The sequence below is a fragment of the Chiloscyllium plagiosum genome, chromosome 30 (assembly GCF_004010195.1).
Source record: "Chiloscyllium plagiosum isolate BGI_BamShark_2017 chromosome 30, ASM401019v2, whole genome shotgun sequence".
NCBI classification, from domain to species: domain Eukaryota; kingdom Metazoa; phylum Chordata; class Chondrichthyes; order Orectolobiformes; family Hemiscylliidae; genus Chiloscyllium; species Chiloscyllium plagiosum.
This window is the reverse complement of record NC_057739.1, coordinates 3234845-3257529: the sequence shown is the minus strand read 5'-3', so window position 1 is coordinate 3257529 and position 22685 is coordinate 3234845. Positions and strand designations below refer to the sequence as shown.

Genomic DNA, 22685 nt, shown 5'->3' with positions numbered 1-22685 from the left:
ACACTGATGCCTATAAGCTAAACTAACAAGGCTCTAATAACCTAGGAGAGTAGGGTACCAGCTCTTCAAGTGCCCCAGCAGGCTACTCCAATGTACTGATACAAAGTGGCTTCCTTTATACAAAAATTTAAAGAAACTTTGCATGTTCTTAATTAGACAGATAACAGTAAAAGACAATAATTCGTAAGGAAGAAAAGTTAACTGTGTACGCTTAACTAATCATTCCTACAGGCCCTAAGCTATTCATCAGGTGGGAAAAACATAACCAGCCGAGTTAGGTGCCTGCTAGCGAGATAAACTCCTATCATAAAGAGGTACCAGTCTGAGCTAATTGGAGAGTTCATAGATAGTTGAAACTTTATTGCTGGAACAGCACAGCAGGTCAGGCAGCATCCAGGGAACAGGAGATTCGACGTTTCGGGCACAGGCCCTTCCTGAAGAAGGGCCTGTGCCCGAAACGTCGAATCTCCTGTTCCCTGGATGCTGCCTGACCTGCTGTGCTGTTCCAGCAATAAAGTTTCAACTTTGATCTCCAGCATTTGCAGACCTCACTTTCTCCTCGAAGAGTTCATAGGTAACCTTACACAGCTCACATGTCAGTTACAATTGTTTTACAAAATGGCGTCTTAGCAAGGAGGGCAAACTTTTGATCATAAAATGGCTTCCTGACACATTGTGCCAGAATCTCTTCAATCTCTTAGAATAATTTCTACGCTAGGAGCAAACTCCTGCTTTTTAAGCACTGAATCACTCTGTACCTGAGGCTGAGATGTTACCAAAAGGTTGCATATAAACTAACTCATTAGTCTTTGAATTAAACATGCTTTCTTTTCAGGGTTGTGATTTAAATTCAAATAAGACATAAGATCTGATTAGTTAGAATTGACAATGGTGCAGTCTGTAAGGTCTGCAAGAACAGCAAGTAAGTTAAAGCTTCACTAATATTATCTTTTACAGAGTTTGTATTTACTAACTGTAATGGCTACTCAATATCATCATAAAGTCGCAAAATGCAATTAAATTCAATCCGTAGCAGATAAGCACTAACAGTTAATTTTCTACTGGCTCCAACAGCCTCAGCACTAAGATGGTCTCTCTCTCTCTCTCTCTCATGTCCTTTTGAACGCTCAAGTCAGGCTCTTGTAGCAGCAAAGATTTTTTTTCCTCTCTGTGTCTGCCCCACTTGCAAGGGGTAATAAGAATCCATTATAATTGACAGCATCTGACTGCTAATTACCAAGCTATTGACAGTACTGAGTTTCATTTCAGGGTCAGATTCAAACAGTCGTTAATTTCACAAGGCTACGGCTGTGAATGTTACCACTTGGTGGCCTGTTCACACAGATTCACCGATGCTAAGGCAAATGTTCTTAATTGCCTTACAGCATCTTATTATCACTTGGTGGGCCCAGATGTCCCTATCTTCAGCATTCCTTGAGTTCCCCCCTTTTTATGAGCCTTCCTGTCTGTCTATTTTCTAGTGCAGTAAACGTGTTCTATAATCAGCATTACATTTTAGTCTAAATGTTTAAAGACAGGTTTTAAGGCTATGGACTTTCTCAAGGGCAGAGCAGTAGACGTGACCTATATGGACTTAAGTTCCTCATGGGAGACTGGTTAGCAAGGTAAGATCCCAAGGAATACAGGGAGAAGTAGCCATTTCGATACAGAACTGGCTTGAAGGTAGAAGACAGAGGGTGGTGGTGGACGGTTGCTTTTCAGACTGGAGGCCTGTGACCAGTGGAGTATCACAAGGATCGGTGCTGGGTTGACTACTTTTCATCATTTATATAAATGATTTGGATGCGAGCATAAGAGGTACAGTTAGTAAGTTGCAGATGACACCAAAATTGGAGGTGTAGTGGACAGTAAGGAAGGTTTTCTCAGATTACAACAGGATCTTGGTCAGATGGGCCAATGGGCTGAGAAGTGGCAGATGGAGTTTAATTCAGATAAATGCGAGGTGCTGCATTTTGGAAAAGCACATCTTAGCAGGACTTATACACTTGACGGTAAGGTCCTAGGGAGTGTTGCTGAACAAAGAGACCTTGGAGTGCAGGTTCATAGCTCCTTGAGAGTGGAGTCGCAGGTAGATAGGATAGTGAAGAAGGTGTTTGGTATGCTTTCCTTCATTGGTCAAACTATTGAGTATGGGAGTTGGGATGCCATGTTGCAGCTGTACAAGATATTGGTTAGGCCACTGTTGGAATATTGCTTGCAATTCTGGTCTCCTTCCTATTGGAAGGATGTTGTGAAACTTGAAAGGATTCAGACAAGATTTACAAGGATGTTGCTAGGGTTGGAGGATTTAAGCTATAAGGAGGAGATGAATTGACTGGGGCTGTTTTCCCTGGAGCATCGGAGGCTGCGGGGTGACCTTATAGAGGTCTATAAAATCATGAGGGGCGTGGATAAGATAAATTGAGCACGTCTTTTCCCTGGGGTGGGGGAGAGGGGAAAGATATAAAAGGGATCTAAGGGGCAACTTTTTTATGCAGAGGGTGGTGCGTATATAGAATGAGCTGCCAGAGGAAGTGGTGGAGGCTAGTACAACTACAGCATTTAAAAGGCATCTGGATGGGAATATGAATAGGAAGGGTTTGGAGGTGTTGGCATTTGGGACTAGATTAGTTTAGGATATCTGGTCAGCACGGACGAGTTGGACTGAAGAATCTGTTTCCGTGCTGTACGTATCTATGACTCTGTAACTACTAAAGACGACAACCTCTAGTGGACAACTTAGCCTACTTTGTCCACTCCACCCAAGAATTCCTCAACATCATCAGGAACACCAACAATAGATGGGGTTGAGATTATGGTCTCCTTTAACGTGATAGCCCTGTAGCCAAGGAAACAATAGCCTCACTACTCGAAGGACCAAGAATGCAGGCAACCTACAACACCAATGCCGTCAGCGAAGACAGCACCCTCAAACTGCTAGATCACAACCCACTTCATCTTCAACGGTCAGGTCTACGAACAAATCAACGGAGGCCCGTGGGATCACCGACATCAAGACTAATAGCAGAAGCTGTCATGCAAAGACTAGAATGGACAGTACTGCCCGCTATCCTGCCTATATTGTGAATCTGTTATGTAGATGACACCTTCGTCATTACCAAATGCGCACAGCTAGAGGAAATCCATCAACTCATAAACAACACCCTTACTAGCATAAAATTCACCAATGAAGAAGAGAACAACAATCGACTCCCCTTCCTCGACATAATGGTCAAATGCAAAGCAAATGGGGAGCTCTAGACCAGTGTATACAGGAAAGCCACCCACACAGACCAAGTATTTGACTATAACTGCAACCATCCCAACACCCACAAATGGAGCTGCTTAAGAACATTGTAACACACTGCAGTACCCCCGAGCTGCGCAAAGCAGAAGAAGAACACCTACACAACGTCTTCATGATGGGTACCCAAAAAGCATAGTCCGCCAATACCTGCAATACCTGCATGACAGACCACAACAGGAAGACACAACACACCCGGACGCACTGGCCACACTGCCATACATTAAGGACATACCAGAAATGGCCATCAGGCTACTCTGCCCCCTGGGGTTGTAAGCTCACAAACCAACTACCACACTACTATAAACAAGTATAAAGGATCCAATACCCACAACAAGAGGACCAATGTTATATACAAAACACCATGTAAAGGCAGCCAAAAGCATTACATAGGGCAAATAGGAAGGAAATTAGCCACCAGGGTACACAAACACCAACTAGCCATCAAGAGGCATGACTAGCTATCACTTGTATCCAGACACATGGACAATGAAGGTTTCCAATTTGACTGGGACAACGTATCCACCCTTGGACAAGCCAAACAGAGACATGCATGGGAATTCCTGGAAGCCTATCACTCAACGTGGAACTCCATTAAGAAACATATAGAGTAGGATCCCATATACTAACCACTAAAAAAGAGAACCAGCAACAAAATTGGAAATGACACCATCAATCTCAGCAGACCCAGACACAAAAATAATAAGCGGGACAGAACACCAATGCTTCACCAGAGACGCACTGATGATGTTACCTAGAATGGTGATGAAACATCTGCAAATAAGCTTACCAGCTCAGCAAGTAAGGCAACAACCTCATTGATGGTGGATCTTCATAAAATCTGATAGGTAGTTAACTGGCCATCATAGGAACTGGGAAATATATTTTTATTTTATGTTGTGACCCATGGACTGGAGCAATAGTGCACTCCTTCATCCAATAGGGCTCCCTGTCTTCAATCACTTCTCACACTGCATCGAACAAGCTAGCAGGAAACTTTCCGCCAGGATACATGAACACCAACTGGCCACCAAAAGATACGACCCACTCTCACTAGTTTCCATACATACAGACAAGGAAGGACACCACTTTGACTGGGACAACACACACACATCCTAGGACAGGTGAAACAAAGACATGTACAAGAATTCTTAGAGGCATGGCATTCTAACCAGAACTCCATCAATAAATACATTGACATAGACCTACCGTCCCTTAGGAAGAAAACGGAAATGACATCACCCACCTTAAGAAACCAAGACTTATAAATAGGGAGGTGGGACACCACCAGTGCTTCACCAGAGACTCTCACTGATTATGTTATCATGGTGACGAAACATCTGAAAACAAACCTTCAAGCTCAGCAAGCTAACTTACAGACTTATCATCAACCTGGGCTACAAATCTTTTCAAAAATCGCTAACTTCTCACAGTCTCCCTGCCACCACACCCACCTTATGGTACCCACATCTCCCCCACCACCAACACTCCTGCATCCAGCAGGCTAATATCTGCCTCAGCAAATGAGTGAATTCCCATCCTGGCCCTGGGAAAATGGTATCTAATGCCCCTCAACCTCCCACCAACCATATCCACACTACTTATCTCTGCCCTCCAGATACCCCACTACTATTGCTGTCTTCCTGCTCCCCCTGCCACTCGCACTTCCTCAGGAGCTCAGCATCCTTTCCCTCCTCCCCCCCACCCACGTCATCTCGGCCTTCGCCCTGTTCATTGCTTCTCCAATCACAGATCACTACCTTCCTGTGTTTGATGCTGATTGGCTCAATAGTACAAGACACAGGAGAAACCCTGTCTGAACTTAGAAGAGCAGTTCATAACTATTTTCTCTGATTGGTCAGGGAGGACGAACAAAGCAAGGGAGTACACATTGAATGATGGGACCCTAGGAAGTACAGTGGATCACAAGGACTTTGGTGTTCATGTCCACAGATCCTTGAACGAAGGGCATATAAGGTGGTTAAAAGGGCCTATGGGATACTTGACTCTGTTAGTCAAGATACTGAATACAAGAGCAAGTACAAAATGACACATTTGTATTATAACATTAGTCAGACCACAGATGGAGTACTGTGTACAGTTCTGGTTACCAAACTGTAGGAACAATGTGTTTACACTAGAGGGGATGTAGAGGAGATTCATCAGGATGTTGCCCCACTGGAGTAATTCAGCTATGGAGTGAATCTTGTTAGAATGAGATGTTTTCCTTAGAGCAGAAAAGATTGACAAGTGATCTGATTGTGGTGGACAAAATTATGAGATGTTGAGGTGCCTGTGTTGGACTGGGGTGGACAAAGTTAAAAATCATACGACACCAGGTTATAGTCCAACAAGTTTATTTGGAAGTACCGTACAAGGTAGCTGATGAAGGAGCAGCACTGCGAAAGCTAGTGCTTCCAAATAAACGTGTTGGACTATAACCTGGTGTTGTGTGATTTTTAACTTTGTCTAAAAGTATAGTACAATCAATAACACGGTGGTACAGTGGTTAGCACTGCTGCCTCACAGCGCCAGAGACTCAGGTTCGATTCCAGCCTCAGGTGACTGACTGTGTGGAGTTTACACGTTCTCCCCGTGTCTGCGTGGGTTTCCTCCGGGTGCTCCGGTTTCCTCCCACAGTCACAAAGATGTGCAGGGTCAGGTGAATCTAATCTAAAAAAAAATCATCAGGACATTTGAAACTTCACTTTAGATTTAACTCCCTGGCTCCACCCCTCCTGGGGCCTCACGTTACCTGATTGGTTGGGCTCCTGACCAGCGGGTTGCAGGGAGCCAATCAGCGACGCTTCAGGTCGGCGCGCTCGCCCATTCACAAAAGCGAGGGGTCTGGAGGCGGGGCGTGTCCGACATTCCTTCCGGGTTGTGGCAGACCGGAAGAGGCAGTGAAGGTGAGAGAGAGAGTGTGTGTGAGACCTGAATACTAAGAGATTTAATAATAATTGTGAACGAATGATGTCGGCGATACCGTCACCAATGGCAGTCCATGCGCTGCTGTAACCAAGTGCAGGAGCCAATGGGGAGCTGGTTTCAGGGTCTGTCACCAGCTGGAGTCACCAATAGAGGAAGAACTTCAAAAATAGTGTAGATGCTGGAAAAGTGAGAGAGAGAGAGAGAGCTGTAGAGACTCAGCAGGTCTGGCAGCATCTGTTGGGAAGGTACAGTGAACATTTCAGGGTAGAGTTGATGAAAGGTATGGTAAACATTTCCTCTTCAGTAGGTACATACTGGTGAATGTAGGGAGATAACCTGATTGGTTGGATATTAACCAATAATGGCTGCAGAGACTGGAAGTACAGGTGCCAATAGGGAGTTGAGCAGAGAGAGACTGTGACTAACCACTAACCAATAGGTACTTGGGTACACAGATTATAACTGAAGGAACCAATAGGGATCAGGGAATTGAGACTGTAAACTAACAGTAGGAAATAATAGGGATAAAAACAGAAATTGCTGGAAAGGCTCAGAGGATCTGGCTGTATCTATGGAGAGAAATCAGAGTTAACGTTTTGAGTTCGATGGCCCTTCCTCAGGACACAACACAGCCAAGAGGAAGGGTCATTAGAGCTGCAATGGTGCTGCCAGACCTGCTGAGCTTTTCCAGCAATTTCTGTTTTGTTTCTGATTTCCAGCATGCACAGTTCTTTTGATTTTTGTTTACAAAATAATGGGGAGCTGGGTCCTGAGACTGTAGCTCCAGTAAACAACAGGGACTTGGGTACACAGACTGTAAGCTGAAAAATGTGTTGCTGGAAAAGCGCAGCAGGTCAGGCAGCATCCCAAGGAGCAGGAGATTCGACATTTTGGGCGTAAGCCCTTCTTCAGCCAGAAACGTCGATTCTCCTGCTCCTTGGATGCTGCCTGACCTGCTGTGCTTTTCCAGCAACACATTTTTCAGCTCTGATCTCCAGCATCTGCAGTCCTCACTTTCTCCTACACAGACTGTAACTTCAGTAAGCAATAGGGGCTGGCTACAGATACTGTAGCCACAGGAACCAATAGGGGGCAGGAAACACAGATTTTCCCTACCTACAGTAACCACCAAGAAGCTGTAAAAGAGACTGTAACTATCTCCACCAAACAAATAGGAATTGGGTGAACTGACTGTAACCACCTACGGGTAGGTATAAGGAACTACCTGCACTAATTAATTGGGAACTGGACAGAGAGACTGTAACTACAGAAACCAACATAGAACTGGGTATAGAGACTGTATCTAACCACAGGAACCAATAGGGAAATAATAACAAAATACTGTGCTGGAAATCTGAAGAAAAACAGAAATTGCTGGAGAAACTCAGTGGGTCTAGCACCATCTCTGCTGAGAACACAGAGTTAATGTTTTAAAGCCAGGATGACGTTTTTGGAACAAATACTGCCTGAATGAGCTGGGAGCTGGGGACAGAAACTGAACTGTGAGACTGTGTCATGCTCCAGGTACTGAGACCACGCTGGACCACCTGTTCTTTGTGAGAGATTTATGCAAAAAAAAATCACCTTGGACCACAAGTCCATCAGACTGTGTTCAGTAGTAATTTTGTCTTTTAAGCTGTGTGTGCATAGTCACTGCAACATTCCATGCATGGCAATCGGTGTGCCAATGTGGGTCTCCACGTTGACTTCTGGTTAAAAATAAAAGTGGATACACTGGTCAGCATGTGACGTCATTCAGGCTCGACAAGCAAAAGCAGGACATTGATCCCCAAACAGACTGTCAAAGACACTTGGCTGAATGGCTCACCTCCAGAATTTACAGAAATGCACAAAGACTTTTCTTATTGGAAAAAATATACTTTATTCATATTAACTCTTTATGTACATACACAGGAACCAAAGCAGTTCTGTATAACCTCTGAATATCAAGAAAAATCAACGTTGGAATTTGACATGTTACAAAAACCAAAGGCTTTTTCTCTTCATGCAGGATACTGTTTATGTTCATTTTGAGACAAAGAGAGGATCTGAAAACCTGTACTTTGTACAGTTGTACTTTGGCAGAAAGATCTTTGATGGTGGTCTTTCCCCATTGCAGACTTGGAGGCAGCTGCCCCAAGCTTTAGTGCGTCCCTCAGCATGTAGTCTTGGATCTTCGAATGTGCCAGTCTACAACATTCGGTCAAGGTCACCCCCTTGTTCTGGAAGACCAACAAGTTTCAGGCCGACCAAAGAGAGTCTTTCACCGAGTTGATGTTTCTTCAGGTGCAGTCATGTTTGTCTCAGTGTGCATCCTGGGGAACAGCCCATAGAGCATAGAGTCCTCCGTCGCAGAGCTGCTCGGGATGAAGCTCGACAAAAATCAGTGCATCTTCCTCCAGACTTCCTTTCCAAAGGTACATTCCAGAAGGAGATGCATGAGAATCACTACTCCCTCACAGCTGCTTCAAGGGCAGTGCAGTGGCACAGTGAGTCTGTTCGTACGTGAAGAATCTCACAGGTAGTGAGATCTCACCACCAGCCAAGCAAATCTTGGTGCTTGTTGAAACGTCCTGATGATGAGACATTCTGCTAAATGATTTTAACATTTTGCTCAGGGAACTACCCTCTCCTTTTCCCACAGGGTCTCAAGGATGCTACATGCTGACCACGTCTTGATGGACTAATGCTCAAACGGGTTTATCTTTGCAAATTTCTCTCTGAAGGACAAGTACTATGGAACGGTCCAACTATTTGGAGTGTTCTGTGGCAGTGAGGCCAGTCCCATCCTTCATAACACAGGACAGATAGAGCCTCAGTATGTAGTGATGTTTGTTTGTGTACACAAAGTATCTGTGTCTACGCACAGCTGGATGCAGCCGTGCACAAAGGTGGCCATCCGGATGGGGGTGGCGTTTACGTTTTCCCCCCTGCCAAACCCATCCAGAGCTTTGTACATGGTATCCCTGCAGACATGGTCCATCATAGACCTCCAGATGAAGTGGAAACTTCCTCGAGTGACGGCAATAATGCAGGTTCAGGGAATGGGCCTGACAACACAAACAAGGCAGGAGAGAGTAGGCAGCCTACCTGACTCCAGATCTGGTTGGAAAGCTTTCTGATTCCCACCTTTTGAGACACCTTCAAGCAGACACCTTCTGCTGCTTGGAGCCTGCAGCAATCCAGAAGGATTCTCCTTAACAAGAGAGTCTGATCGACTGGTATTCCTTCCTCTGCCGCCTTCATTGACTGTGTACCAGACACCCTGGACTGGGGCTCAGATGATCACAGTAGTCATAGCTCTGATTGGCTGTACGCTGATTGGGGGTTAGTCCGAAGCCAGCATAATGGTCCATCAGCAATAGCTCCGATGTCCACTCACGATCCAGCGATGATCTCAAAATCCTCTGATTACCTGCAACTTGGAACTTCTTGTCAGATCCTTCCTGCATGTTGGGAATCTTTCCTTGCCCATACTTTGCCCTCAAAGTGATTGTGGTGTGGAAGGTGTGCCTTTGAAAAGAAGAGCTGGAGAGAGATGCAGTATTTTGGTGGAGGTTCATCCAAAGTAGCTCCGTGAGGCTTTTCCTTGGGCACACACAGACAAACATCAATTGCTGATGGAGAACAACCAATGCAGTGAAAGATTCTCTGTGGTCTGTCTGAAACTTGCTGATCTTCCAGTTCAAGGAGTTGTCCTCACTGGAGTTTTGCAGACTGACACATTCCAAGGTCCAGCAGTACGTGCTGATGCCTGTACTAAGTCTGGAGGCCGCCACTACAGAGGTCCAATGGTGAAAGGTCACTACCTGGCACTTTACAGCCTTGTATATCGAAGTGCCGGAAACCATCCCTGATCCCAACCCTCAGGCTGTGTAAATTTACAAAGAATTTACAATGTAAATCAAGAGTGTTGAAAATGTATTGATGCACCTCAGTGGAACATCTTGTACTGAGGAACATTTTATAGCTATTGTACTTTCTGTAAGTTCTAATTTGAATTGTTCTGTCCTCAGGCTGGGGAACATACTTTATAGAGCCATTACAATCATATAATGAGTGGAACCAATAGATTTTCCCCGTAAATTCTGTAATATTTAAGCCACATATTACACATTTTGTAAACAAGATATATTTTTGAAAAAATGAATAATAGCAGGGAGCAGGTACAGTGAGTGTAACTATACTCAAGAACTTCTTATCTGCTGGGTGCAATGACCATTTTTCCATTTTACCAATCTTGTAGGTTTGAAGACTGGTAACAGAGCTCCTGGGATCTGTGCTTGGATATGGTCCCAGAGACTGTCTGATTATAGGCCAAATGGTGCAGCCCTATAAATTAAATCTGTAACGAAAACTGTTCTTTATGAAGAATGAAACTATGCAATTCTTTAAAATAATTCAGATCTGGCAGCATTTGTAGAGAAAAAGAAGTGGAGTTAACATTTTGAATCCAGAGACTCTTCGTCAGAACACTTCAAAACATTAGTATAACTCTGTTTCTCTCTCTACAGATGCAACCTACTGAGCTTCTCCGGCACTTCTTTTTTTTTTGTTTCAGATTTCCAGCATCAGCAATTCTTTGTTTTAACCTTAAAATAATTGCCTGGGCTGTGACTGTGACATTGGGCCGTGACTGTGACATTGTCATAGCTGCATGTAAAAGAAACCTTGCTGTCAGATTTGTCTGATGCTGGCAAAGTCAAACTCATTGCTCATCCCCACGTATGATTTTCTTTCCGATTGAGTATCTTGCTGGATGGAAGAAATGTATTAACTAGTTTGGTTAGGCCAGACTGAGTGAAACGTAGCAGGTGCCCTTCCCTCTATTTCGCTTTTTGACAAAAAAATTGAAAGCCTGTAATTTTTCAAGCATTTGTTTTTAGAATCTCAGAATCCCTATGATGTGGAAAGAGACAACAGCCCATCAAGTCTGTACCTAGACCCCTACCCTAACTCTGCAACCCCACATTTCCAATGGCTAATCCACCTAACTATGGGGCAATTTAGTATGGCCAATCCACCTAATCTGCACACAGATCATAGTCATACAGCACAGAAACAGACCGTTCATGCCGACCATAATTCCAAACTACCTGCTCCTAGCCCACATCCCTCCAAACCTTTCCTATTTGTTTATCTATCCAAATGTCTTTTAAATATTGTAATTATATACGCATCCACCCTCTGTGTAAGAAACAAAATTGCCTCTCGTGTCTTCAGGTTGCCTCTCAATCAGTGAAAAAAGTCCTAGCCTATCCAGCCTTTCTTTATAACTCAAATCTTCCACACCCAGCCACATCCTGGTAAATCAATTCTGAGCCCTCTCCAGTTTAATAATATCCTTCCTACAACTGGGCAACCAGAACAGGACACAACATTCCAGAAGAGGCCTCACCAATGTCCTGTACAAGCTCAATATGACTTCCCAACTCCTATGGTCAAAGCACTGAGTAATGAAGGCAAGCATGCTAAACACCCTTCTAACCACCCCGTCTATATGTGACACAAACTTCAAACATTTATGTATCTGCACCTCTAGGTCCCTCTGTTCTACAACACTACCCAAGGTCCTACCACTAATTGGATAAACCCTACCCTTGTTTGTTCTACCAAAATGTAATACCTTCCATTTATCCAGGTTGAACTCCATCTCCCATTTTTCAGCCCATTGACCCATTTGATCAAGATCCTTTTGTAATCTTAGAAAACCTTCTTCACTGTCTACAATGTTACCCATTTTGGTTCGTCTGCAAACTTACTAACATCAAACTTCTATATTCCCATCCAAATCCATTATATAAATGGATGTAAGTTTGCTCGCTGAGCTGGAAGTTTGTTTTCGGACATTTTGTCACCATACTAGGTTACATCATCAGTGAGCCTTTGATGAAGCACTGGTGTTATGTCCTGCTGTCTATTTATGTGTTTGGGTTTCTTAGGGTGAGTGATATCATTTCTGGGTTTTTTTTCTCAGAGGATGGTAGATGGGGTCCATATCAATGTGTTTATTGATGGAATTTCGGTTAGAATGCCATGCTTCTAGGAATTCTCGTACGTTTCCCTGTTTGGCTTATCCTAAGATGGATGTGTTGTCCAGTCAAAGTGATGTCCTTCTTCGACCAAATTAGAGGAAAACTACAACACCATCAACAATATCCTGACAGGCAGAAAATTCACAAAAGAGGACGAGAATTACAACAAACTCCCATTCCTAGATGTCATAGCAGTGCGAACAGTCAATGGGGAACTTTAAACAAGCGTCTACAGGAAAACAACACATGGACCATCTGCTAAACTACAGAAGCAATCATCCCAACACCCACAAACAGAGGTGCATCAGGACATTATTTCAACCAGCCACAACACACTGCAGTACTGAGGAACTACGAAGAGCAGATGAAAAATATCAATACAGCATATGCAAGAAGTACAGATACCCAATAAACACAGTCCGCCGATTTATCAACAACAAACCTAAACAAGCAGATACAACACACCCAGAAACTCTAACCACATTACCTTACATCAAAGACATCTCTGAAGTGACTTCCAGGCTACTTAGACTTCTTGGCATCATGGTAGCCCACAAACCTACCAACACACTTAAACTGTGTCTAATGAACCTAAAAGATCCTATACAGGTGCACAATCCTTTATCCGAAATGCTCGGGACCAGCTGGTTTTTGTAATTCAGAATTTTTGAATTTCAGAATAAATGACACTTTGATGGTGAAACTTTGAAGAAGTCTAACCAGAGGAGCAGACTCACTGAATAAAACAGGCCTTGAGACAGAATTGAGGCCTGCCAGTGCTGAGCCACGTGCCTCCGCATTGCATCTGAGTGACTCCGCATTGAGTGAGTTAACTGTTTACACGCCAAACAACCTAGTTGATGAGAAAAAAACTTTGCAAAAAAACCTTTGGACTTTGAAGCTTTTTGGATTTTGGGATTTCTGATAAAGGGTTGTCTACCTGTACAAACAACCAGCAAAACAAATGTCATTCACAAAATACCATACAAGTATTGTATCAAACACTACATTGGACAAACAGGCAGAAAGTTAGCCACCAGGATACATGAGCATCAACTAGCCACGAAAAGACATAACCCACTATCACTAGTAACCTTACATACAGGCGAAGGAGGATATTTAGGGCGGCACAGTGGCTCAGTGGTTAGTACTGCTGCCTCACAGCACCAGGGTCCCAGGTTTGATTCCAGCCTTGGGTGACTGTCTGTGTGGAGTTTGCACATTCTCCCCGTGTCTGCGTGGGTTTCCTCCGGGTGCTCCGGTTTCCTCCCACAGTCCAAAGATGTGCAGGGCAGGTGAATTGGCCATACTAAATTGCCCATAGTGTTAGATGCATCATTCAAAAGCGAAATGTGTCTGGATGGGTTGCTCTTTGGAGGGTCTATGTGGACTGGTTGGGTCGAAGGGCCTGTTTCCACACTGTAGGGAATCTAATCACTTTTACTGGGACAACACATCCATTGCAGGACAAAGTAAACAGACATGCACGAGAATTCCTTGAAGCATGGTATTCCAACTCGAACTCCATCAAGAAACACATCGATTTGGACCCCATCTACCCATCCTCTGAGAAAGAAAAAACAAAAATGATATCACCCAGACACATAAATAGAAACCAGGACATAACACCAGCACTTCATCGGAGGCTCATGATGATGTTACCTCCTGTGGTGACAAAATGTCTGAAAACGAACCTTCCAGCTCAGCGAGCAAACCTACATCCAGAACTTCAACCTCAGCTACAAATCTTCTCAAAAATTGCTAACATTTATGTAACTGATAGACAAAAGAGGACCTAGAACCGATCCCTGTGGCACACCACTGGTCACAGTACTCCAATCCGAAAACTGACCCTCCAGTATTACTCTGTCTCCTGTCATTAAGCCAATTATGTATCTTTGTGACTGTGGGAGGAAACTGGAGTGTTCAGAGTAAACCTATGCAGACATGGGGCAAACATGCAAACTCCACGCAGAAAATCACCCAAGGCTGGAATTGAAGCTGGGTCCCTGGCGCTTTGAGGCAGCAGCACTAACCACTGAGCCATTGTAAATTGGTCAAGATCCTTAACATTTCCTTGGAATCTGGTGATTCCAGAAGTTGCGGTGGTTGAAAGCAGAGAGTTAATGGCATCATTCAGGATTTTTATCTGACAAGTCTGGCTCAGTGCAAACTCCTCTGGGACGTGGGTGTCTAACTTCAAGGGAATAATGGCTCTGCTGTTGGAGAGGTCTGTGCACGTCCATGACAACATGATAAAGAGTGGAACAACATTCTGAGCTGGTCTCTGAAAAGAAGCGCCCTCAAGTAATGAGCCATGAATTGGACCTTGTCAGCATTAGTTAGATGTGAGCAAGGATTATGTTTTTAGGTTACAATCCTGATCCTGTTTAGTTGCAGTTGAGCTGGAAATGTCTGGCAGAGGAGAAATAGTGGGAGTGGCACATAATGCAGGGTGGGGTGAAGTGATGGCATTCCTGATTGGGGGAGTGCTTTTTGTTGAGGAACTTAAAGACCTCCCCTGGTGGATTTGAGATTCTCAGATCTGAATGCCCCTCCTTCCAGTGTGACTGTGTGCTCTGCCTGTCTCTTGTTTGCTGACTTTTTATTGTGGTTTCCTTATTTCTAGATTTCTGAGTTTCCTGCCAAGCACGAGGACGATGCAGACCGAATCCCTCTTACATAGTGGTTACTCACATCCTCTGCTCCGTGCCTGGCAGACCTGCGCTTCCACCTTCAATGCAAACAATCTCATCTACCCCATCTTTGTAACGTAAGTGCGGGTGAGATCGCAAATTTTGTATAATTTAAAACAAAAGTGAGTTGTTGAAATATTCACAGGCAACCAGACCTGCTGCCTCGATCATAAATGGCTGCACCGAGATTGGCCTGAGTTTGAGGTCTGCTTAAACCAACGCCCAGGACACATGATAACTCTGTGACATTGTCCAACCAATCTTTACTGCCTTTCTGTTTCAGTGATGATGCCAATGCAGAGGAACCTATCGCCAGCCTCCCAGGACAGGCCAGGTAGGACGGATTCTTCTATGGAGCGAGTGAGGAGGGAGGAGAGAGAATGGTGAGGGGAAATAGTGAGGAGAGTACAGTAAACAATATGGTCCTGATAGGCGTTCTCAATAATAAAGTAAAAATATTTAGAGGGTGGCACAGTGGCTCAGTGGTTAGCACTTCTGCCTCACAGCACCAGGGACCCATGTTCAATTCCATCCTCGGACAACTGTCTGTGTAGATTTCGAATGTTCTCCCTGTGTCTGTGTGGATTTCCTTCGAGTGCTCTGGTTCCCTCCTACAATCCACAGATGTGCAGGTTAGGTAGATTAGCCATGCTAAATTGCCCATAGTATCGAGGGATATGCAAGCTAGGTGGATTAACCATGCAAAATGCAGGGTTATAGGGATGGGGTAGGTCTGGGTGGGATGTTGTTTGGAGGGTCAGTGTGGACTCAGTGGGCTGAATGGCCTGCTTCCACACTGTATAGATTCTATGACAGGCTGCAATATCATCAGAATGTTGGAGGTTAAACATGTTTCCCTGAAAAAAGGTTAAAATAAACCACAGTTTTTGAGGAACTGTGTCTTAGGGATTTTCCTGAAATTTCCACCAGGATTCAGAGCATATTCACTGATTCCTCCTCTGCCAACAGGTTCCAGTTTAAATCGTGGAAGTGATTTATAACTGAGAGACAGTTTCAGGATGTTGGGCTTCCACTGTCCCAAGACAGACTTTCACTGAGCTAGGCCTGTCAGGGTCTAGGATCCTGAGGGATGGCTGTTAACCTGCTGCTTTCACCTACAGCAGTCTTCAGATTCCATGCAAAATGTGTTGGAAGACATTGTGTCTGTTCACACAGAATAAATCTCACTAACCCTTCTCTCACACGCTCTCACTTAAATCCCCTCTTTCCCTGAGACCCTTCCTCTGTTATGTCTCCAATATCCCCCTTTCTGAAACCCTTGCTGTCATACACACCTGTCACACCCCATTTCGCTGTCCCTTCTCTTTCAGCTTCCCTCACTCTTGCCAGACCCTCCCTCACCACACTCTTATGCCATTTTTCTCTATCTATTTCTCCTTCTCTGCCTCTTTTTATCTCTCTCTCTCTGTCTCCATCCTCCCTGTCACCTCTATTCTCTCTTTTTCTGTCTGCCTCAGCTTTTCACCATATACTTTCTCATACATGAGATGTGGTTTAATCTGAGGCTTTAGAGAGTTGAAGCAAAGTCTTTTATGTTCCACCTTTCGAGATATAAAGATTTATAATTCATTAACTGTTTCAGATATGTTTTCTGAGGTACATACAACTTGATTATTTTACAGAAGTCAGTGAGAAATGGGTTTTGTGTTTTTGCTGTGGAAGTGGTTCATGGCTTATTCATATAATGTATGCAATACTGTCCAGTGAGCTTGTTAAGATAACAGCAAAAGCCTATCAGGAATGGGACACATGGTGTCGTAACAGTCTTGTTATCAATCAATGAATTGTATGAGGCTGTCCCAGTGGGCGACTCTGTGGGAGCTGATATATCTTTACTGTGTGGTCCCCGTGCTCTTGTGTGTGTGGCTGTCTGCAGATAGATGTGGGCAGTGAGATAGCAGAGCTCCCTGTCAGTTTCAGTAACCTTGGAGCAGGGCAGCCCTATCCTGATCTCCAGAACCTGATTTTTGGAGTGACGTGTGCTCCTGATATGACACTGCGTCTCCGCGAAGGGATATGACCAACCCAAGCCAGAGAGTAAACTGCTGCCAAAGCTGCAGATCAAAAGCAGCCTCTACTCTTGTGTTCAGTGTGAGCTGCGGGGTCTCTAGTAGTTCGATTAAGTTGGACCTAGTGACAAACTATTTCTGGATAGTTCATTGATCTGGATCCGCATTGAAATTTTCAACAAAATAAGCTCACTCTGGAAATATAGCTTGGATATTTTTACTGTTGCAAACTAAACTACAAAATAACTTTGGTTTTGCACACTCCTGGGTAATCTCCCCAGCCCCCTTAATCTGGGACCCACATCTTCACCAGCCCAGAGGCCCCCAGCCTTACTCTCCTTTTAGAACCCCATTTTGCAATCCTGGAAGAAGCTACCATTGTGCCAGCTCCCACCTCCATCTAACTTCTAATCTTGAACACTCCGCCACTCCCCTCCACAACTGTCCTCATCCAATTCACCTGGTGTCAAAAGCAGATTGAGCAAAACTGGCCATAAGGGTGCTCAGCGAATTACTTCAAGAACAGCTTGCTCCTCCTTGGGTTGAGGGGTGAGTGTACATGGTAATCTCGCAGGCCATTACTGATAGCTTGTGCTGGGAATGGGTGAATAGAGTTTGATGTGGACTCTATAGCATATTGTTGGGGCAGAGTAAATAAGTCTTACTTGACAGTGCCTATGCTGACAATGGCTCAATGACATGAGGTTTCCTTTCTCAGAAAGGTGATTCCTCCCATCGATAAATAAAAATCCCTGAGGGAGTTGTTAATTTACAAAGTTCTACAGACTATTTCAGGCTTTGTGGAAAAAAAAGGAGCTTTGATTCTCGTTCACTTGTTGTGGTGTGATTGGTGTCAGTGCATGCTGTAGAATTCCTATTGGTGAGAGTTTCTGGAATTTTTCTGTTTACCATCTCACTCTGAGTGTGTAACTATTTGAAATAAAAGCATTTGGCTCCCGAACCTGCTGCACTATTCAATAAGGTCATGGTTAAATTTTCATCATTATTTGTTCATGGGATGTGGGCACCACTGGCTGGGCCAGCACTTAGAGTCATAGAGCACAGAAACAGACACTTCAGTCCAACGAGTCCATACTGAACATAATCCCAAACTAAACTTGTTTACCTACTATTGGCCCCTATCCCTCCAAACCCTGCATATTCATGTAATTATCTTCGTGTCTTTTAAACGTAGTAACTGTGCCTGCATCCACTATTCCCTCAGGAAGTTCATTCCACACGCGAACCACTCTCTGTGTAAAAAAACTACCCCGAGGTATTTTCTAAATCTCCCTCCTCTCACCTTAAAAATATGCACCCTACTCTTGAAAGCCCCCATCTTAGGAAAAAGACACCTACCATTAACCCTATCTATACCCTCCATGATATTATAAACTTCTGTAAGGTCACCACTTAACCTCCTCTGCTCCAGTGAAAGAAGTGCCAACCTATCCGGCCTTTCTTTGTAACTCAAAACTTCCATATCACCCCAGCAATAGCCTGGTAAGTCTCTTCTGTACCCTCTCTAGCTTAATAATATCCTTCCTATAACAGAGCAACCAGAACTTATTGACTATCCCGAATTGTCCTGAGAAAGGTGACATTGAGCTGCCTTCTCCAACTGCTAAATAGGAACATTGTGCCTCAATTCCACCTTCTCACCCAATCCCCACAACATTTGATTCCCTTGCAGCCCAGAAATTTCATGATCTTTGACCTGAGTTCACTCAACAATTAAGCAGCTACAGCTCTCTGAGGTAGAGAATTACAAACAGTTACAACTCTCTGAGTGAAGATATTTCTCCTCGTCCCAATGCTAAATGGCTGACCACTTACTCTGAGACTATCGCAGTGGCTGTAGGGGAAACAGCCTCTTGGCATCAATCCTGTCAAGCCCTCTACTATGTTACAGTGAGATTACCTACATTTTATTAAACCTCAAAGAGTGTAGGCCCATTTATTCAACCAGCATCTTCCAAATGCAGCTAGGTATCATCATTCATAACAGGACTGTGGTTGAACCCTATGAACTTCAGTGGTGCTTGAAAGCAGCCTATCGCCAACTGCTCCAGGACAATTAAAAATGGGCAACAGATCCATATCCCATGAATAAATAACACAAAATAATGGCATAGTGGTGATGTCACTCAACTAGTATTCTGGAATCCTAGGCTAAGTTCTAGGGGGAAAAGGAAGAACTGCAGATGCTGGAAATCTGAAACAAACAGAAATTGCTACAAAAACTTGGCAGGTCTGACAGATGCTTCCAGACCTGCTGAGTTTCTCTAGCAATTTCTGTTAATGTACTAGGGACATGAGTTCAAACCCCACAACAGTTGATATACCATAGAGAAGGAAATCTGCTGTCCTTACCTAATCTGGCCTACATGTGACTGTGTACCTCAAGAAAAGTGATTGACTCTTAACTGCTCTCTGAAATGGCCAGGTAAGGTACTCAGTTCAAGGGCAATTAGGGGTGGGCAACCATTAATGCTCACCTTACATTATAACAGGAAAAAAGTCCCTCACTGTTTCAAATAACTTTATCGCCCTTTTTCTTCCTCCAAAAGTGAATAACCTCATATTTCCCCACATTATATTCCATATACCACATGTATAGGATATAAGAACTAGGAGCAGGAGTAGGTAGCCTACTCCGTCATGTGATACGAGCATGGATGATCACACTTTGGCCTCAACTCCACTTTCCTGCCCGCTCCCCATAATCCTTCAACCTATTACTGATTAAAAATATGTTTATCCTCTGCTTAAATTTACTCCGTGCCCTAGCATTTATCACGCTGTGGGGTAGGGAATTCCACAGAATCACAACCCTTTGAGAGAAGTGATTTCTCATTTCTATTTCAAATCTGCTACCCAGTATCCTAAAACTATGATCCCTTCTTCGAGATTGCCACATGTCAGGAAACATCCTCTCTACACCTACTTTGTCAGTCTCCCTTAGCGCTTTATATACCATAATTAGGTCTCCTCTATTTTTCTGAACTCCAGAGAGTATTAGCCTAAATCATTCAATCTCTCTCCATAAGGCAAACCTCTAAGAGTCATACAGCACAGAAACAGTCCAACCCATCCACGCCAACAGGTTTCCCAAACTAAACTAGTCCCATTTACCTGCATTTGGCCCATATCCCTTTCCTATTCATACCTGTCCAAATGTCTTTTATATGTGATTATTGTATATGCATCTACCAGTTCTTCTGGCAGTTCATTCCATCTAGAACATAGAACATAGAAGAATACAGCGCAGTACAGGCCTTTTGGCCCTCGATGTTGCGCCGATCCAAGCCCACCTATACTAACCCACTATCCTCCATATACCTATCCAATGCCCGCTTAAATGCCCATAAAGAGGGAGAGTCCACCACTGCTACTGGCAGGGCATTCCATGAACTTACGACTCGCTGAGTGAAGAACCTACCCCTAACTTCAGTCCTATATCTACCCCCCCCCTTAATTTAAAGCTATGCCCCCTTGTAATACCCGACTCCATACGCGGGAAAAGGTTCACACTGTCAACCCTATATAACCCCCTAATCATCTTGTACACCTCAATCAAGTCACCCCTAAACCTTCTTTTCTATAATGAAAACAGCCCCAAGTGTCTCAGTCTATCCTCATACGATCTTCCTTCCATACCAGGCAACATCCTGGTAAACCTCCTCTGCACCCGTTCCAGTGCCTCCACATCCTTCCTATAGTATGGCGACCAAAACTGCACACAATATTCCAGATGCGGCCGCACCAGAGTCTTATACAACTGCATCATGACCTCAGGACTCCGGAACTCAATTCCTCTACCAATAAAAGCCAGTACGCCATATGCCTTCCTCACCGCACTATTTACCTGGGTGGCAACTTTCAGAGATCTGTGTACATGGACACCAAGATCCCTCTGCTCATCCACACTACCAAGTATCCGACCATTAGCCCAGTACCCCATCTTTTTGTTATTCTTCCCAAAGTGAATCACCTCACACTTAGCTACATTGAATTCCATTTGCCACCTTTCTGCCCAGCTCTGCAGCTTCTCTATATCCTGCTGTAACCTGCCACATCCTTCCTCACTGTCAACAACTCCTCCGACTTTTGTATCATCCGCAAACTTGCTCACCCAACCTTCTAACCCCTCTTCCAGGTCATTTATAAAAATGACAAACAGCAATGGTCATCTCTTGAATAAATCTAGTGAACCTCTCCAAAATTGCCTCCAGTGCACTACATCCCTCTCTGAATAAGTGGATCAAGACTGTACGTGATAGTTCAGTTGTGGTCTCACTAATGAGACTACTAATGAATTCTTGCCCGCTCATCTAACCTGCCTTTGCAGATTCTGGGCCCAGTTTCAACACACTGCAACTGTTGGGTTTTGATTGAGTTAACGTTGGGTCCTTTGTGACCTCATCACAGCTTACTTCAACATTTTAAAAACTTGGATACATGGCACTGGTGCCCTTTAACTATGTCATTAATACAGAAGATGAATAGCTGAGATCTCATCATTGATTCTTGCTTCCCCCTGTAGGCTGGCATTCAGACATCTGGGAAATCATCATATGATTAGGCAGAGTCAACATAATTTTGTAAAAGCAGTTAAGAAATCTACAAAAGGAGTTTTTTTTGAGGATTTAACAAACAGGATAAACAAAGGAGGAATGAGTGGATGCAACATGTGGAATTTCAAACATTCAGTAAGGTGTCACTTAAAATGTTGTTGTGCAAGAACATCAAATTAGCCAGAAAGGAGGAATAATGGTGCTACATTTGCTACCTGTCAGTCCATAGGGTCCATTCCAGAATCTGAGGGGTTTTGTAAATTTACAAATAGTCCATTCAGTATCTCCGTAGGCACGTCTTTTAGAAACCTCTTATCCAATATTGATCATTTTAAATTCCTGCACATTCTGTGGGATGACTGATCAGTTCATTTCTCACTTTGTTTAAAAAGGGCTGGTGTGTGCTAGAGTCAGCTAGGTGTAATCAGAGGTGATTTTTCTTGGCCTCATTGTGTGCTCATTTCCTAGATATGGTGTCAATAGACTGGAAGAGAAGCTGAGGCCCCTGGTGGATGATGGCCTTGGTTGCGTGTTGATCTTTGGAGTTCCAACTAAACTCGCTAAGGTAGGACTTGGACGAGCCATTGTACTGAGGCTGAGCTTGCACTGGGGGGACAGTCACACTTTTATTTCTACCACACCTTTCCAACCTTAGCATTTCCTTCCAACCCAGTCAACAATGCCTTTGACATGTTTATAATATGGTAGCCAGTTCATGCAAAGTGAGATCTTGTGGGCAGCAGTTTAAAGGGAGCTTCATTCTGTCTCTAGGAGAGCTTGTGGGGACAGTAGTGTTGAAGAAACTTTGCTTTTGATTTAAAAGAGTGGAGGAATCTTTACCCCGTATCCAATCTTGTGCTGTACCTGTCCTAAGAGTGTTTGATGGGGATGGTGTCAAGAGAACTTACAGTTTAAAAGAGTTGAAAGAGCTTTACTCTCAATTTACTTTTGGTTTAGTAGATTAGAGGGAGCTTTACTGTATTTAATCCTGTGCTGTATCTGTCCTGACAGTGTTTAATAGAGAGTGTTGAGGGAACTTTACTTTCAGTTCAAACAGTAGAGTTAGCTTTACTCTTGATTTAACCACATGCTGTCCCTGTCCTGGGAGTGTT

General features: G+C 43.9%; 1 protein-coding gene across 3 annotated transcripts in view; it reads left to right on the top strand.

Annotated features, from left to right (window-relative positions):
- Window positions 1-6127: 6127 nt before the first annotated feature.
- alad (aminolevulinate dehydratase) overlaps window positions 6128-22685 on the top strand; it is a 33523-nt gene continuing 16965 nt past the window's right edge. Inside the window, exons 1-4 of one of the 3 annotated variants that reach the window (XM_043719826.1) lie at window positions 6128-6213; window positions 14900-15043; window positions 15250-15300; window positions 22042-22138. In XM_043719826.1, the coding sequence (XP_043575761.1) occupies window positions 14931-15043; window positions 15250-15300; window positions 22042-22138 (261 nt within the window). In that variant the 5' untranslated portion in view covers window positions 6128-6213; window positions 14900-14930. Of the gene's footprint in view, window positions 6214-6423; window positions 6516-14537; window positions 14619-14899; window positions 15044-15249; window positions 15301-22041; window positions 22139-22685 lie in introns of those variants that run through there. The other 2 variants (XM_043719825.1, XM_043719827.1) reach the window with 2 other exon arrangements.